The 19861-nt window shown below is 35.8% G+C and overlaps 1 protein-coding gene and 1 pseudogene across 1 annotated transcript; both read right to left on the bottom strand.

Moving 5' to 3' along the window:
* Positions 1-258: 258 nt before the first annotated feature.
* On the bottom strand, positions 259-7475 carry LOC18604828 (uncharacterized). Its single transcript, XM_088804789.1, has 10 exons — positions 7097-7475; positions 6499-6581; positions 5755-6239; positions 4934-5086; positions 3910-4082; positions 3575-3690; positions 2941-3174; positions 2718-2842; positions 1467-2173; positions 259-1382 (listed from the first exon to the last, which is right to left on the bottom strand). Exons 1-10 carry the CDS (start codon positions 7160-7162, stop codon positions 528-530), a joined length of 2997 nt encoding a protein of 998 aa, XP_088660915.1. The 5' UTR covers positions 7163-7475; the 3' UTR covers positions 259-527.
* A 4778-nt stretch (positions 7476-12253) lies between these two features.
* LOC18604827 (PLASMODESMATA CALLOSE-BINDING PROTEIN 2-like) lies at positions 12254-16400 on the bottom strand (annotated as a pseudogene).
* Between the last annotated feature and the right edge of the window lie 3461 nt (positions 16401-19861).

Below are 19861 nucleotides of genomic sequence, written 5' to 3'. Positions count from 1 at the left end.
TTGGACTTCCTTTTACTTACCCAATAGATTTATTATCTCTTTATTGGTATGTTTCTTCTTATTGAAAACGGCGACGTTTCTTCCCAACGGGTTGCTCCTTGCCCTCTCGGCGCAACCAAGATAAGAAAATCCAGGCAACTTAACCAGTGCTGTTGCTTCATTAAAACCAAAATTCAATAGGAAAAAATGCCGTCTTGTCAACTAGTGCATGCATTCCTCTCAGGTTCTCATTCAAGGACTTTTGGGCTATGACACAATGATAAGCTACTAGATAATTCAGTCACAAGTCAGTCGTTGAAACAAATGTGCGAGGCAGCCGCCTAGAGGATAACAAAAAATATTTACCCTACAGGTAAACTCTGTTTATAAAGCCTACCATACTTCAAACTAACAGGTAGACACCCTGACTTTTTACAACTAGACAAAAAAGTTGGATTCCATGATTGAGGCTTTACAAAGGTGTATAGTATATGAGCTACTGTACTCGGTAACGGAGAAATATCTGTCCTTTTCTCACATTCAATAATTCAGTGGGATTTACGGTCGCTAAAGGACACTGCAGATGGGGAATCGTGAGCACGAGCAACCCGTACGCAATCATTTTCCAGAAGAGGATTTAGTTCCAAAGGTGGCTCCTTAATGATTGACAATCCCGGTGAACAGCCTTCAACATGAGTAGCTAACCAATTAGCACACAAGTTCTCTTCCCTTCGGATAGGATGGACTTTGCAATCCCACTTACGATTGAGAAGATCTCTGCAGCTCTTAATGAGGGCTATATTAGAATTCAGCAGAGAGGGGGCTTTCCTTAAACATTCCACTGCAGCAACGCAGTCAGACTCTACCAGAACTTTCCTATACCCTCTATCCCATGTAAACTTTATTCCCTGAAACAGAGCCCACAGATCTGTTGATAAAGAACTGCACCTGCCCAAGTTAAGATTGTAGCCGACAATCCACTTTCCTAATTTGTCACGAATTAGCCCACCAGCACTAGCAGCACCAGTATTCCCCCTTGACCTCCCAGCTACACTCAGGTTTACCCTAGTTGAAGCAACAGGCCTCAAACATTGTGATGTCTCCATGTTGCTGGGCAATCTGGCATGGAGTCCATGACTGTTATTTACTCTATCATCTACCGCCTGCATTTCAGCTTTGACCTCTACAGCACAAGGACCATTAAACGAACCAGCAACCATTTTAGATTTGTCCTTGCTAAGGAATAACGTACTTTGCAGACCTTTCTTCTCTCTCATTTCAAAGGGTTTTTCATTGTCATTTCCTTCAATTTTAATTACCGATCCAACTTTAGTCCCCTTTACTGACAAACAGGGAGGAGGACAAGCAGCTGAAGGATCATTTGCCAAATGACATGCCAAAACCTGTTAGAGACATATGAAATACAATTTTCAAACAATTTAAACCCACATTAACTTTAAATTTTTGTAGAATGATACTTTCAGTACCTGGTGCTGTTTTTGAGATCCTCGTGAACTGTAATCTTCTATAGATCCTTGACGTTGTGGACTACTAACTCCAAAAGCTATTTGCAAGATACCCTGACAGCCAATCTCGTCTTTTACTTGACTCACAATTCTTCTCTCATTCAAAAAATTTTTCTCCTCTGCACTTGGGGCTTTGGGTGCTCTATTACTAGAATTTAGTTTCATCAAACCTTCAAAACCAGGAGGGATGCGAGTTTCACCCATACTACTGGGCAACCTACAAAGTGAGCTTTCCAATGGATGCTCAAGAGGCTCAAGAGTTAATGTGCTTTTGATTTTCTCAGTATTTTTAGATGGTAAATCAGAGTCATTGCAGCATTCTTGCTCAAATTCTAATGAAATTGGTTGAATCACAGAATCCAAGTCCTCTAAGACAGTTGAAAATTTCCTATTGGTAATCGCATCAAGGGTTTCTTTCACAGCCCATTCATTGAAATCCCGTGTTGACGCTTTTGAAACAGCTGTGTCAGAAATCCCTACAATTTTTCCACCTACCATGTCGATATCCATATCAACAGCCTCACTGCTATTCATATTGGCATTATCATCATGTGTATATTCCAAAGGAGACACTAACGAAGGAAGTTCCTGATGTACCTTCATTTGATTATCTTTTGCATGGCAGAAGACTCCACAGAAAAAGTCTGTATTTGACCTTGTAAACAAGTCTATAAACACAACAACATTATTAGTCATCTTCATGAAGGCATTGAGATCACATCTGAACATGCATATTTAGCCATCTAAGCAATAGAAGATAGCAAAGCCAAAAAGTATGGACACAAGAATTTTGGTCTATCTTCGTGAAGGCATTGATGTAGAACAAGGGGAAATAAGGAGAAATTGGAGATCAGAAAAAGAATTAAAGGGAAAGGGGAAGACACAGACGAAATTGGAGGAAGGAATAAAAGAACTAGGGAGAGAAAAATAGAGAGGATCAATAGAGGGAGGAATCTCAAATCCAATATTCAAAATCTTAATAATTCATAACCAAGAGTCTAGCCAGTTTGGAACAAAAAGTAAGATTGTACAAACATTCAACAACTCTTACTGGGTTCTTTATTGTGTGAACAGAACCAAAGTGTTCTGGACATTAACAACATAAATTTTATAGAGGTGTTGTTGTCATAAAATAATCCAGCATCTATGCCCAAAATATTGTTCTGAAGGAAAGCTGACAGAAAATACAGTCAGAGAGCCTAGAGAGCTTACCCCGTGTGTCTAAATGCAGCTGTGTAGATGTAAATATCAACAACTTCACACCATCATTGTAACTTGTCAGCACTGAATTTTTTATCTCCATGAGCTGAAACAGTTGACTGTAATTCTGTTGGGATCTACACATCAAAGAAGCCATTCAAGTAATACAATGAGTCCAAAATTAAAATTGTAAAAGGAAAATGAATTTAAGCCAGAATTCGATGTTGGCACACACCTTTCTGTATAATCCACAGGATAAAAGTATAATGCAATGTCACAAAGATCTAGACAACCATTCTGGAGTATATCTGCCTGAAGGTGACACTGGTGAAGCAGATTAACCTGAAGGACTGGGGGCATTTTCTGTGAAAACTCATATGCTTTACGATGGACTCTGCATGGAGGTCGAGCCAGGAAACCACCATAAAATTCACCTGGGGTAGCAGCATCAAGAAATTTGAAACCTCCCCTAAAAAAGGATGAGAAAAGGTCAATATGAAGGCATGTCAGCGACTTCTGTCAGTGCGTAAATAAAGTAAACCTTTTGCAAGTAGCAATTAATGCAAACCCTAATTGCAAATTGCATGCTAGAATACATATGCAGGACCTCATGAAGTTTTCATCCCATATACATAACTTGGGAAAAATAGCTTTTAACATCATAAGAATGGAAAAGGCCCTGGCATGCTATGAGGACTGAATTATTGAGAATGCTGTACTATTTATATAAATTGTTATGTATAGAAATCCATGCCATTGTTTTGAGATGTGATGAATTATGTTGAAACAATTTTTCAACAAGTAGACAATTACATAACAAGAAGATAGAACATGGTATGTACAATGTCTTCGAAAGACATGTTACTCACATCCAAGTAGTATGAAGAGCAGGAAGATGTGGGCGGTATAGGGAAACCTTAAGTCGAATATTCCAGGATTCTCTTTCTGCAACATCAAAATTCTCAGGTTCAGCAGCATCATAAAAGTTTCGATATGAGAAAGCATTTGTTTAAAGAGGACATAAATATAAAAGTAAATTAAAACTGCTCAGCTACAAACAAAGATTAATATAAACAATATCACCACTATAATCTGAAAACGATCAAACATCTGAATAGTAGATACCACATAGAATTGGAAAAACAAGTTTATAGTTTTATCCTTATTTCAAAAAGGTAGAGTACTGTGAAGTGATTAGAAAAATTCTCTTGCCTGAACCTACAATAGTTGTATGAAGCCTTGATGGTGAAGGTCTGCTTGATCTCATAGTCTCCTCTGACTTTGTAGGAAGAATTGTTTGCTTATTATTAGGTAGGATGGCATCCGATATCTGTCCCTTGCAAACATTCTCTTTGTTGGGAACAACAAGGTCACTTTCTATTGAAAAAAGAACATAAGAGCAGCAATATGTCACCACTAGGTAGATACGCACATATAAATCAAGTAGCTAAAACTACAATATAAGTGGATAAACTCAAATAAAAAGCATACAGCACCAGTAGCTTTATAAAAACCAATTTAGACCACTTGATGATCTTCAAAATTGATACTTCTGACCAAGTTGCACCATGAAGATTTAAATTTTAAGAAAACTAAGCTCAAAAGTTGATTCACTCAGACCAGAAGTATGACCACATAAAAGGAACTGGCATACAAGTAAATTCTGGTAAAATATTTAAGTTCAAAATGCAGTTACATGGAAGTCAAATTGATGAGATGAGTGATAGCACCAAAATGTTAAATATAAGTAATGGGCATAATTTATAAGATCATAATCTCTGTCTCTTACCTCACTGCTAAATTTATGAGATTCCAAGCTTCTATGCTAGATGTTTGGAACAAAATATTTTTCACCTTTTTTAACAAGTAATGGGCATAATTTATAAGATCATAATCTCTGTTTCTTACCTCACTGCTAAATTTATGAGATTCCAAGCTTCTATGCTAGATGTTTGGAACAAAATATTTTTCACCTTTCTAAAATTTCATTTTTGAACTTCAAAAGATCATATGATACCTTTTGCCTCCTTCTTTGCATCCCAATAAGAAAATGCACCTTTAGTAATTTTCAAGGCAAATCTCTTCATAATATTCCACCAAACTTTTCCAAAACAAATCATTTGGGTTTTGTTTTTTTTTTCCTATAAGGAAAAACACATAAAAAGAACAAACAAGTCAAAATGATATCATTTTAGAAACTTTCTTGCCTGTATTGATGATAGGCAAACTAGGCGTTAAGGTTGAAGATGCAGACAATGTCTCTTTCATTTTGTTCATTGCTTTAGCATTAACAGTCTTGACTTCTTTCGCAGACATAACAGAAGATACTGGCTCTTCATTACTACTGTATATCTTTGCAAGTGCCTGAGGGGCTTTTTCTTCTGCAGTGGGGCACAGAAGCAATACTTTCTAAGAGAAATCTACATAGAGTACCCTTTAATAAGACAGGGGCATGAAATCTATATCATTCATGCAAAATAAAATGCAACAGCCACATTTTACCATATGCACATCAAACTTGCCATCAATGCTCATATAAGTTTTTGTGCTTCCAAAAGAAAACTAGCATAAAGTTCAAATATTGTCTCATTTTTTTCCCTGTTATCCAGCATGAAGGAAAAGAAAATCTAGGCTCTTGTCTAAGATTAAAAGTTTAGCATAATGGACTCAGGCTCAACATAAAAAAATAATATTCAACGACAATAAACAACCTTGATTTAAGGCATCAGATATTACAAAACATAAGATAAACTTGCAATCATATTTGGAATTGACTGCACCAAAAGCTCACAAAATATCATAATCTGGACCAACCAACTCCAACATACACCAACCCAACACAGAGTTCAAAAGTATCTATTTGTTTCCTGAAGCACCAACTCCAACTTGAATGAAAAATTTAAACAAAAAACTTTCACAAATAATCTAAATGAAGCCAGCTCACCATCTGGAACTTCTTCCATTGTTCCATCTTTCAACACCTCTCAAGACAGAAACTTTATGCAAAAAATAAAAACCAAACTAGTGGCAAAGTCCAAGAGTTTATCACCTTTTGACTCCTTTGATGTTTTGACTGCATGCTGACTAATTGATGAAATGATCTGCAGACCACCACATCTAGGAGGCGTCGAAGATCCTAACTGTGAAAAACTAGGATTTGATCTCACCTTTATTGGGTTAAAAGAAGGGCCTACAGTTTTGGGTCCCATAAATGACCTCTTCGACAGAGATGCAGTCAATTTTGCTGGGACAGGTTTTGATCTGAAGTTGCTCTTCAAAGGAAATTCCTTTCTTGGTGAGCCTGATGATAGCTTAATGACTTCCTCAGTCGGAAGGAACTTCACTTTGCCTGTTTCAACGGCCTTTGGCCTTTTACATGTAACCTGCCTTCCCAGTTCAAAACAATGTTTTCTAGAGGAATCCAAAACATCTTCTGCCTGGCCAGGTTTTAGAGAATCTATGTCATTCTCAGAAAGACATACTTCACAAGCCCAATCTTCATGCATGTCCGTCACTACACTCCGCGTGCAATAGCTTCCAAAAGAATCAACATTATTTTTAGAATTGAAGGTCAAACAAATATCACAGTTAACTACATATGAACCAATCATTCTACGGTGTTACTATTCTAGTTAAATGCAAGTAAACATGATAGGGTACACTTTCAGAATCAAGGAAGAACTTTAACACAGCTGCTTATTCATTTAATTGATAAAAATATACCTAATAAAAACACAAACAAACAGCAGATTACAACCATTAAACATTTAAGATTGACTGATGGTTGTCTTACATATGACGTCCAATTGAGCACTGGGAGCAAGTTATAATTAGTTCCCCGTAGCCAACATCACCACAAATATCACATACCTTGTCCTGTAGAAACAAGGAAATATCACATATGAATTTCTAAATATCATTGTCACTTAATACAAAGCATATAATGCAATTAAATGACTACAAACATCATGCTCCTTCATTAAAATGGGAAATCTTAAACAACTGCCTTCAATAATAAAGCGCATTCCACAGAGACCAAACATTTTTATAATCTCAAAGTGTAATAAATCGGATCCAACACCACTGATTTAGCAACGTTACAGACCTAAATCACTTGAATTTAAGCTTAAATTATTAGTAGTGATTGACCACTCAAATCCATGATGTTCTCATCAAGACCACTCATATGGAAGCTCACACCGGACTTGTCCATGACTCTGATACCAAATGTAACGACCTGGATCCAAGTACCACTAGCCTAACAACATTTCAAGTCTAAACCACATGAACCTCACAGGTTACACGTTCACATCTGCGAGAAGGGTATCACACACAGAAACAATAAAACTAAAAACAAATATACTAACGCAGAGTAAAATGTTTAAAAATACCATTTTTACAGCAGCAAATGGGTGGCCACTCGCAAGGTTGTATAGTTTTTCAACATAATCAAACATTTCATTGCAACCGCATCCATATAACTATTTTGTATTATTATTACTACAATAGAGCTGACGAACATGAAAGAAACTTTGCCAAGAACAGAAGAACATGAAAGAAACCGGCAGTGTCAAAAGAAGGGTACATTGGCAATTAGAAAAAGACAAGGAAGGAGAGTTTTTAAGGTTGGTCAGAGCATTTTTACCAAGTGGGTATCTCTTGGTTGTTGCATTTTGTTTAGGTTGTGCGTGTCTCTTCTTGAAGCGAGAGAAAGAGGGTTGAGAAATTACAGCAACGGAGGGCGACGGAATGAGAGAAGGACAAAAAGAAGGAAATAGAAAGAGCAGTACAAAGCTGCCCTTGGTACTAGGAACTAGGAACTAGGAATGATTTATTCATTATTTGTGATTATGCTTCTCTTCTCACTTACTGCACATTAATTAATATGTTAAAAGCAAGAAATCATGTTGCTGCTACTACCCAATCTTCACCGTAGGATCTGTCATATCCAGATCTCAACCGATCGTTCCTAAGTGAAGATTGCGCCATTCTTGATTGAACCGAACGGCGGCGTTGTTAAAGAAACCCTTTCATATCTTGGTGGGACTTTACACGTGTCGGACTTTAGTTGGTCAGATTTCCTGCCACATGGGTTTCATCTGAGGTACACACACAATTTTTGCCTTCACAAAACTTTAACTTATAATAAAGAGATAAAAAAAATTTAAATAATTTCCGTTGAATAAAATTGATTTCTGATACAAAGGAAGAAAGGAACTTCCCAGATTTCTGAAGTGGACAATTTTCATCTGGTACAATTTTGGTCCTCCAAATTCCATACGTACACCATTTGTTCATATCATTTAAATAAGCTGTAAGCATCAGCATTACTTGTACATGAAAAAGTCCCAAGTGGATATTGACTCAATTCTGTAATAATTAAAGTTGGGACAATGAATGCATTCAAGAAATAAAATAAAGCCTGCACCTGCAACTGCAGCTATAGAAGATTGTTAGTGCATTCAACTAAAAATTCTGTCGTTTGCATACCAATAGCAACAATGCCCATGCATTAGTGGCAGGTTGTAGCTGGTTCCAGGGAAACACCTAAGTTATGAGACAATGAGAAGATGAGTGTGCGTACAATGTTGGCTGGTTCCAAAGGCCACAACTGTTAATTCCTTACAACAAGATGAATCCAAATGTGTCAAGTTGCTGCAAAACCATAGAATGTTACCACAAAATGCCAAAGTAAAAGTTGGTCTCAAACAGCAACCAAAATCATGACTAATATCAAGTTCATCAAATTGCTCTGTTTTATTCCTTCGATTAAATACTTGTTGACATAAAAATCGTGTGCACATTGTTGAGATTGCAAATCATTGAAAAGAATCAAAGGAAATGGAGGTATACTTCCAATAAAAAATTCAATTTCAATCCTACAACCGACATACAGGGGGATCAATCTCATGTCATCTTGGTAGAAACAACCAACATGGACTTATTCTGCTCAAATTGTAGTTAAAATTCTTTGATAATGTAAACAATAGGTAGGTAAGGTTCTTGGAGGTTGGGCTGGGTTGAGGTTTATGGATTTTGGGTCTTTAGTTGGGCTATTGGGTTGAAGAAATTTTCATCGAGTTACGGAATTTATGGTTGCATAAAAAGAAGTGAGGGACAAATTAAAGGGGGAGGAGCCGAAGAAAGGAGGGGAAGGGGTTGCAATTTGGACCCCACTCATAACACAGTTAAGTAATCAAGCAACACGTTATATCTAAATAATAATAGTTCAAAATTCTGAAATACCAAATTTTGCACATATTTTACTAAAAATAATACAAGTTTAGGACAGTAATTAATTCATTTAATTGGATAAAAAGATTATATTGATAATAAAATAGTTGATTTGTGCAAATAAAAGCAAGCAGAGAGAATTGCAAGAGGAAAAATAACGTAAAAAGTTAAATAAGAATAAAGGTTATGTTTTGAACTTGTGTCCTTGGCAGATCCATTCTCTTTTCTTTTTTCTATTTGTTTTCTTTTATTTTATTCATTTGTATTTTTTATTACATTGATTTTGCTGGAATCAGATTTGTCATTGACAGATCAGATTCTTGTTTTTTATTTGGGAATCAATTAAGTCTTGGGCTTAAGGTCCAAATTGCAATAACTCTATTTATATATATAATGAACTAATCTGGATTATTTTGGATCATCCAAAATTTTTAAATGAATGATAAGAAAAGGGTATGATTGTAGAAAATTTAAATGGAAAAAGGGAATGATTGGTTAAACAAGAGGGAATATTTGTTTCAAAGAATCATAAAATGATTGTGAATCGGTAATGAAAAGTCCTTAGTAGGTGATCCCATCTGGGTTTAGCCGCTATTCGGAGACAAAATCCACGTAGGTGTTGGTAAAGGGTTATAAATCATCATCCAATTGACTTTATATTTGATATACCAATCATCAGTCATGCTGATTTAATTTCAATCTTTTTTGGTCCTATTTTCCACCATTTTGTGCTGCCTATTATCATTATTTTTCACTTTATGCCCATGGGAAGAGTTTTTTTAGTGCGACACTTTTTTATTTAATTATTAAAATTATAATTCTAACATTTGGTACAATCATAAATGTCTATGTATTTACTACTTAAAAGATTGGCTTTAAATCTCTGTTTTTCCTATTTACGAAAACACACTTAAACTATAACTTAAATAGGATTGTTTTGGCATAATACTTGTTAAAACTTTTAAACTATTTTAAAAAATTCAAATAAAATTTTATTTTTTTATTATATTTAATCAAGTTTTTATATTTTTATTTTAAATAAAATAGACATAAACCCTGAATCTTAAACCCTTGTTATTAAGATTGACAAACTGTAATTAATCAAATTGTCATATTTCGTCACATGTTGCTAATGTGACATAGTTAATGATGGCATGGTCACATGACTTCTTCACATTTCATGTTAACATTATAGTAACGTTTGGTATAAGAGAAGTGAGAGCATATTTCCTACAATGCGTTCAATTAAATTATATTGTAGTGTTTGTTTTGCAACAAACCATTGCAATATAAGATTACAATGTAATTACATTATAATCAAGGGATGTAATGTTATTACAGTTCAAAACTAATGTAATCACATTACATTACACTCTGTAATATTATTAAAAATATTTTTACTCTTTAACTTTATTACTTTGTTAAAAACAATTTTACCCTTTGACCTAATACAATACAAGTGTAAAAATGACAAGCAGTGTTTTGAACCTTTAATCATAAAAGTCTATTGACTCAAAATAAAAGTATAGAGATCTAATTAAACAGAATAAAAGAATAAATATTTATTTTTTTAATAATTCATGAATTTTTTAAAATATTATGTCTATTATTTTCTATTTTTATTTGAAATCAAGTAAAAAAGTAATGAAAACGTGAAAACTCTTGATAAATTGAAGTCGTTAATATGAATTGCAGGGTTCTCAAAAATCATCATTTGTTGCAGGATTCAGGTATTAAAAGAAGGGGTTGAAATCCAAATAATCAATTGAATTAGGAGCAACTGATCCCGACGTAATCCGGCGGTTGAAATAGTAAAGATGTTTTAATGGAGCAATGGCATATTCCTTTCCTTTTTACTGAAATCAAAATGCATGCCTAGATGGGAATTGTGCATGACCAAAAACCATATGGTTTGTTTTTTCAAGATATTGGCTTACTGTTACAAGGTGCAGCACAAAAACACAACAAACGATTAAGATTACATATTTAAGACTGCCAAAAAGAGCATTAAATCGAAAGAAAATTATACATAAAATAAATATGACCTTATGAACTAAAGAGTACTTAAAAAAATGTGTAGCATGTGATGTGGGCATTCATTGATGTTCCAAATCCTGAACAAAAATCTTCAAGAGCTGGTGGGGTTTGGTGTGAATATTAATAGCCTCAGTCATGGTATTGTCATGGCTATGACCCAGGGCCAATGGAATCCACACTTCCAAGGCATATTCTCACTTGACTTACGCCTAAATCAAACACATTGACAGAGCCAATCTTATTATATTACATGACCCATTCATTTATTTAATTTGCAGAGCATTTATATTATGTATAAGTTGGATATCAATGAATTCAAAGAGAATAGTAGTGTTCCTTCCCACTAGACTCAACGTGCACATGCCTTACAATTTCCATTTTTATTTGCGAAAACTATTCCCAGCGTGATCTCATTCTGTGATTTTGAAGACTTACAAACAAAAATCCAAACAAGTTTTGATTGGAAGAAGATTAGGAAAGAATAATAATGGAGTGATATTTAGAGATGTAAAGCCTAAGCAAAATGATTTAATTCTTATCTAGAAAAGTTGATAAGACAAAAGAACGGACATACTCACATGCTAAACAGACCTACACCCTGTACCAGGCTCCAATAATGGTACTTTTTTTTGTATGATAATTCTTGGAATTTTAAGAATAATTCCAACTTAATGCCAATTTACATCTCGTTTATGTCATTAATCATGCAATGATTTGCAGTGGTAATGGCAGAATTAACCTTATCGATGACATGGTGGTTGCGACAACTTGGTCTAAATTCAAGCTTCCCATGTCATAAAAATGACAGGCGAGTTTCAGCAGTTCCCCAACATTGAGATTTGAGAAAGAAGACAAACAAGATGACACCGAAGCAGATATGAGCAAAGAACAGAAGGACAAATCCAAGGAATTTTAAAAGATAAACCAGGTTCTCAAGTGCTACCAATGAGGATGATGTTGTGGTGCCATATTCTCTTCAAAATAATAATTCACTGAATTCTAGATCTAGATGTACATAAAAACGTGAAAAAGGTAGATAACACTACATCCGTCACCACAAAACCATGCTTTAAAAGGAATAAAGAAAAGCCCATCTCCATGCTCATGTAAGGAGGGGAAGAAGAAGAAGAAGAAAGTAACAAAAAACTTAGCCAACATGTCCTTAGATAAACAACAGCAGAATCACATGGGTACCGACTTATGCACATTGAAATCCAGCATAACCACTGACCACCCTTACCCCACTACCACCACAATCCACTTGCTGTTTTTTTTTTTCAACCCAACAATAGCATCAAGCCTGAAAACAAGAGGGTTGTGAAGAAAGACAAGCCTTGGAGCCGATATCCTCAATCACTGTAGTCTGTGTTGATCCCAGCTCCGGAAGGGCCTAAGCCTGTGCCAACTCCGCCTAACACTCCAGTAGGTGTTGTCGTACCGTATGGTGTTGTGCTTGTGGGGGTGTTAGTGCTTGGGTTCATGGTTGAGGGTGTGGTGGTTGATGGAGTAGTTGTTGTGACGGGAGTGGTTGGTGTTGTGCTGCTTGCGGCACTGATCCAAGTAAAGAAAATAAAAAAAGAGTTACCAAGTATTTTCCAAAAGCAACAAATCAAATAACAATGCATAGCACAATAGCGTAGAGGACATATTTCATACAAAAGTACACGTAACTAGGCATAGTCGAGTTGGTTTGAACTTTGCAGAGATAATTGCTAACATCTTGGATCTAGTGAAACAGGACATTTCTTAGCACAAAATGTATTCGTAACCTCAGCAAATAAAGCAGGGCACAAAAAGAGGCTTAATGAAGTCATTAAAGGGTTTAATGATTTACTTCTTAGCTGACTATGGGGGAAAAATTATAGGAATATCCTAAACGTATTGGAGCCTAGGTTTGAATGCAAGCACTGTGTTACTTCCATATATACTTATGAAGATACTAAGCCAGCCACTGAGCCAAACTCAAAAGGTCAAAAACTTTTGAAATGTAAAGCAAATTGAATATACACTAAAATAGTAAAGGCTAATTGTTATCCTTTGGCATTTGAATCATTGCATTCAGGCTATTAACTCAGGTATCTTGACTTACTTCATAGTCTGAATTCAAACCCAAGTTCCTAAACGTGTATTATAATATCCCACTTGGCAGGCCATGAATGAGAGTTGTTTACTATATGTGAAAATTCTGGGAAGGAAAAAAAAAATTCCTTTTCCTTGCAATCCTAGTAGAAGTTAAAAAGACGCCTACCAAAGAACAAAATAACAGCACAAAAGTTTCTTGGTTCTACTATGACCATTTATAAAATCTTTACCACTACAGCTTTAAGATCCACTCCATTGATTTAAGTTTTTATACAGGAACATGTGAAGTTAATAGTAGGGACAGCTGTGATCCTATAGTGTAACCAATAACAAACCCTAGGATCTTTTCCAAAGTAGGGAAGACACGGCATATACCAAAATCAAGCCCAAGTGAGGCCCATAAGGATGGAATTCTTCGTTCTTAAATTTAGGGATGTTTTTAGTGTTTAAAACCATAATGAAAGGGCAAGAGGTGGGGTTGAAAAGAAAAGAACAAGGTAGGAAAAACAGAAGTAAAACAGTAACAGCAGAAGGGTGCTCCCATAAAATGATGTTGCAAGGTAGGACAACACGTGCACAAGCTTCGAGGCATCTCATCTCAAATTTCAAAAAGTTGGGGCTCTAATCTCAAAGAAAACGTTTGTCCATCTCAAGGTATAGGGGTGGCTCCAAGAATCAAAAAAAGACCCAAAAGAGATTGCCCCACCATGACATTGCCAGTAACACTTTTTGTTTTTTGTTGCAAAAACTGCTACCCCAGTATTATTCTTTACTCATTATTTTTTTTTATCTTTACTCATTATTTGTGGTCACATTTTTTTGACTTGGACATGGCCATAAAAGGCAGCATCTTCCCATATTTACTAACAAAGACACACATAATAAAACTATAGCAACAGCAATGCACAAGGCAAGGCTTGTGATGAGACTACTATAAAAGATGTGTATCCTTAATCACTATAGGGCATAAAAGTAAATACGACCATAGCTACAAGGGACTATGATGAGAACCCTTTACACTGTACACTCCTGATCAAACTTGACCTTTAGTAAAAGGGTGCACTTGATCCCAATAATTGCAAGATCTTTTATGAAAGTGAAAAGCTACAATGCTACAGCACAAACCTATAGCTTTACCGATTAGATATGGCAACATCGGCATGAAGTTACAATAGCAGTCAAAATGGTGAAAGGAGCTCATTTAGAACAAGATCAGAGGTGAATGGAAAAAGCAGACTTCGTATTGGAATAAAAATTTATTCTGGGGGGGTAAAGGCATCTCGATGAAAACAGTTGATGTGGACTTGAATTTCTTTCAGAAAAAAAGCTAACCTTTTCTTGGCTCCTCTCCAATAATGGAAAGCAAGATGCCCATTGCACCCAAGAGGAATATGGAAGTGCAAAACAAAGGCACTTAAAACAGTAATCTCAGTAAGATAGCATAACATAAAGCAATCTGATCTTTAAGATTGTTATTGCTATTATATTTATCCTTTTTTTTCTGTTCAAAACTTATTTTAAACTTAACTATGTGGTCCACCTTTGATAAAACTTTAGACCAAGTATACCTGCATGTGGACCAAGAAAATATTTCATGGTACATGGTCCAACTATCCCACCGTAGCTAAATTTGCTTCAAAACTAATAGAAATACTTCGACATCTGAGTATAACAATCACTATCAACTTGTCATAAAATTCAAATTTGGAAACAATTTTTTCAAAAATACATAGCCAACGTTCATTTTTATAAGAATTGCTAGAGTGTCAGAGAGCCCAACAACATTGGCAACATTTGTGAGCGTGGGATCAAATAGCAATACCCCATTCTGTGTAGTCCTGGGGCCACATTCTAAATCCTAATCTTTATAACTAAATGAAGCATTTTAGTTTCGTTTTGCTCAAAACACTAAATGGACATTTTGGTGACCTTAAAAGTTCAATTATAAGATTCAGACTTACTTTTGGCAGACGGTGCCGAATGCCCTATTAATAGTCCTAACAACTAGAGGAGCCCCATTTACAGGTTGTGAGCTGATAGTGTAGACCACATTAAATAACACAGGAAATTATTATGCCGACTCCTGACTCCTTCCCTTCTTATCACACAGTAATGGGATGGGTCCAACCGTTTGTGATGGAGAAAGAGGAGGTACACATAAAAAACTTTTTCCAGTTTTCCGTTACCAAATTTCAAATGAAGCTAATAATAGATAAAAGATAAAAAAAGGAAGAACCAATCAGAAGCTTACAGCATACCTGACACTAGATGGGTAAGCACAGCCAGTAGAGCCTGTGAATCACCAAAATAAAAAGTAAGTTTTTAGTTTTTGGCCCTTTTTTTTGTCTTTTCTTTTTTTAACTGCCCTGGTAAATGTAAGTGTAGAAATTACAGATGGATGGACAGGGAATTTACTAGGGTCAGATGCAGTGACAGTGGCAGTGCCAGCAAAATCACATGAGCCTTGAGCTTGGCCCTTTTTTTGGAAATAGCTGTTGACAGCATAATTGCAATGAGCCTTAACACTGTTAGGGTTGAAACAAGGCCCGTTCGAATGGATAGCGTTACAGTCAGCCCCAGCTCCACAAGCGTAGTCCAAAGTCTTTTGCAAGGATGCATCACCCACATTATCCTTGCAAACACACCATGTGGCACCTGTCCAAATCCCCAGAAGAAAATTTAATTCACTTTCCCAAAAAATAAAATCAAATAGAGTCATTTTTTTCCAGAGAAAGGGAAACTTTAATACAGATTTAAGGGGAAAAAGGCCTCTCTAGGGAGGGGAAGCACAATGAGATTTTGTTAAGGTGGGAGTGAGATGAGAATAACTAACAAAAGGTGTTATGTTTGCTTAATGAGCAAAATAGTGAAATCTCAAGCTAGAAAGCAAGTGTGTTGTTAGGAAAACATGGAAATAACCAGGAAAAGGTATGAAAACTAAATCAAGTTATTTAGAACCAGTTATAACTTGCATTAAAGGTTCAGTAGCTTAAAGAAGAAAATGGAAGAAAGAGTTAGAAAACAGTAACATAAGACAAAAGGGTGCAACTCTCTCTAGACCAACAAAAAGGGAAAAAAATGGTGGATAAGATGCACCCAGCATGGAGTAGATGAATTCTCTCTCTTAGGGAGAAAAAAAGGAATGTTAGGTAGACATCACATAGAAGCCAAAAAGAGAAGAAGAAAAGGATATTAACATCTACAAACAGAAATCCAAATGTCTTTTGCAGCTTTAGTTGAACGGTTAAAAAAAAAACATAGCAGAGAAAAATGTTATCTCAAGAGCTTACTTGAGCGGCCAGTCATGGCCAGAATGAGCACTGCAAGCACTAGAGCAGCCATGATTGAAGAACAAAGGGTATGGGGGAGTGTGTGTAAGAGAAACAAAAGCTAGAGGAAGATAACAATGGAACTCAGTCAGAGAAAGTTTGTTGCAACTTGAGAGAGATGGAGAGAGAGAGAGAGAGAGAGAGAGAGAGAGAGACTCTGGGGCAGTGTGAGAAACGGGGCTGATATCTAGACAAGAAAAATAAAACATGTAGGAGAGTGATGTAGATGGTGGGATGAAGGTGGCCTTGTTCGGTGTCGGCTTGTGGAGTTGCTTTTTTGATCCTTCATTTCATGTACTATAATAATGTCTTTACATTATTTCTTCTTCTTTCCCCTTTTTTTTTTTTCTTTTATTAGTCTTCAAACGTTTAACCTCTATCAAAAGCCAAAAAAATAGTTTCATGGGGAGTTGAGCAAAGTAAAGCTTTTTGGTTTCTATGAAGCGCTGTTTGAGGGCTAAAGGTAACTGGGTATCCTTGACAGTGGGAACCCACAAAGCTTTGTGTGGCTGAACTATAGACTTTTCCAAGTTTTGTTTATGTTCATACTAGCAATGAGATCAACAATTTTTCACCGTAATTTGAGTTTGATTCATGGTTGTACTTGTCAATTACTACAGGGGAAGCAGAGAAGATTGAAGAAGACATAATCGTCCCCCTTCCCATAAACCCAAAAGAAAAAAACAAACTACCAAAGTTGCACTTGTGCTTTCTGCCATGCTTGCTAACCACAAAAATGGCAAAAGTAAGATCAATTTTCAAATTGGTATCTGGTATTTAGATTGAGTATTTAGTGTAAGAACAAAGTAGTACCATGTGACTTTTCTTTTTATTCTTTTGAATTTAAGCAATAATATGAAATGAGATGATGCCATTAAGAAAAATGACTCATCTGTCAGTTACCACTATGAATCTGCATTCTGTAGTTGAGGGGGGGCTTCTAACTATAGTAGCCTCATTTAGTTCAATCAACCAGGTTGGCAGTGGTGCCCACATGTTGGTTTTCTTCTTGGCTACCATTATGATGTCCTTTGATGCATTATTTTTGACCTTTTGATTGCAGCATCATGTTATCAGCATTTGGGAAATGCTGGACTTAGTGTGAGATTGTGCTGATCCTACATTTTCTTTTTCTTTTCAAGGAACTACAAAAAGGTAAAAATGGCTACTATGGCCTATGGGGTACCTTCTTTGACCACAGATTTAACAACCCTATGCATTTTCCACACTATTGGATCTCAAATCTCTTCCCTCCATGCTGAAAAACTACATCTAGGGTGCATGGAGTTTGTAAAATTGCAGTAGTAAAAGGAACTACTTTAGTTTCAAATAAAGCAATCGTTTTGCCAATTGTGATCTGTGCCTTGAAAGTACATCCATAAAACAAGGAAAACGTTATCAAAGGAGCATTTTCTAAATTCATTGGTGTAGAGGACTCTAACTTTGCTAAGTTTACAACTTCTTATTCTCTCATTATCGAAAGTGACTCGAGCAATACATTTCTTTCATCTAACAATCACTCCATTGTACTTCGGCGAAAGAAACATATTTCGAATCACATTGAGAGCCATAAGTGCAGAACTACAGGTTTGGCTTTCAAGCATATATTCAGAGAGACAAACTCCATTGCAGACCGGTTAGCAAAAGCAATGCTCCTACATTCTAAGGACTTGGTTGCTATTGTGTAAGTCTCATTATATGGGGACTTTAATCTTTTCGTTTTAATTTCACTGCCTTTCAAAAAAAAAAAAAATCGCAACTAAAATTTCAATTAGAGGAAAATTCAAAACATGTAACAGTAAAGTTTAATATTATCCCTTCACCATAAACATTTTAATGTAATAGGACTCACTACACAAGCTATTTAACACACCTTTTTCGTATTATTCTTTCTGTTTTTGATTTCTTACAATGCGTGTTTACACAAAACTAACAATAACAATAGGATGGAGGGAGTAATATTCAAAGAAGAAACCCCTAATACAAAGCATTTTACACAATTAACCAATAACCAGCTCATTCAGTTAGCTTACCAAGAATCTAGCCAGCTTGGAACTAAAAGTAAGATTGTACAAACATTCAACAACTCTTACTGGGTTCTTTATTTGTTCTGGACGTTAAAAATATAACTTTTATAGAGGTGGTGTTGTCATAAAATAATCTAGAATCTATGCCCGCAAAATTGTTCTGAAGGAAAGCTCACAGAACATACAGTCAGAGAGTCTAGAGAGCTTACCCCGTGGGTCTAAATGCAGCTGTTTAGATGTAAATATCAACAACTTCACACCATCAATGTAACTTGTCAGCACTGAATTTTTTTATATCCATGAGCTGAAACAGTTGACTGTAATTCTGTTGGGATCTACACATCAAAGAAGCCATTCAAGTAATAAGATGAGTCCAAAATTAAAATTGTAAAAGGAAAATTAATTTAAGCCAGAATTCGATGTTGCAGCACACCTTTCCGTATAATCCACAGGATAAAAGTATAATGCAATGTCACAAAGATCTAGACAACCATTCTGGAGTATATCTGCCTGAAGGTGACACTGGTGAAGCACATTAACCTGAAGGACTGGGGGCATTTTCTGTGAAGACTTGTATGCTTTACGATGGACTCTGCATGGAGGTCAAGCCAGGAAACCACCGTAAAATTCACTTGGGGTAGCAGTATATCAAGAAATTTGAGACCTCCCCTAAAAAAGGATGAGAAAAGGTCAATATGAAGGCATGTCAGTGACTTCTGTCTGTGAGTAAATAGAGTAAACCTTTTGAAAGGAGCTATAAATGCAAACCCTAATTGCAAATTGCATGCTAGAATACATATGCGGGACCTCATGAAGACTACATGCCATATACATAACTTGAGACAAATTGCTTTTAACATTATAAGGATAGAAGAGGGCCTGACATGCTAAGAGGACTGAATTATTGAGAATGCTGTACTACTTATTTAAATTGTTATGTATAGAAATCAATGCCATTGTTTTGAGCTGTGATGAATTATGTTGATACAAATTTTCAGCAAGTAGACAATTACATAACATGAAGAAAGAATATGGTATGTACAATGTCTTGGAAAGACATGTTACTCACGCCCAGGTAGTATGAAGAGCAGGAAGATGTGGGCAGTATAGGGAAACCTTAAGTCGAATATTCCAGGTTTCTCTTTCTGCAACATCACAGTTCTCAGGTTCAGCAGCATCATAAAAGTTTCGACCTGAGAAAGCATTTGTTTAAAGAGGACATAAACATAAAAGTAAATTAAAATTGATCAGCTGCAAAAAAAGATTAATATAAACTATATCACCACTATAATCTGAAAACAATCAAACATCTGGATGGTAGGATACCACATAGAATTGGAAAATCAAGGTTATAGTTTTATCATTATTTCAAAAAGGTAGAGTACTGTGAAGTGATTAGAAAAATTCTCTTGCCTGAACCTACAATAGTTGTATGAAGCCTTGATGG

This window comes from Theobroma cacao, chromosome 3 (genome assembly GCF_053813885.1).
Source record: "Theobroma cacao isolate CCN51 chromosome 3, ASM5381388v1, whole genome shotgun sequence".
Classification (NCBI taxonomy): Eukaryota; Viridiplantae; Streptophyta; class Magnoliopsida; order Malvales; family Malvaceae; genus Theobroma; species Theobroma cacao.
This window is presented reverse-complemented; position numbering and strand designations above follow the sequence as displayed.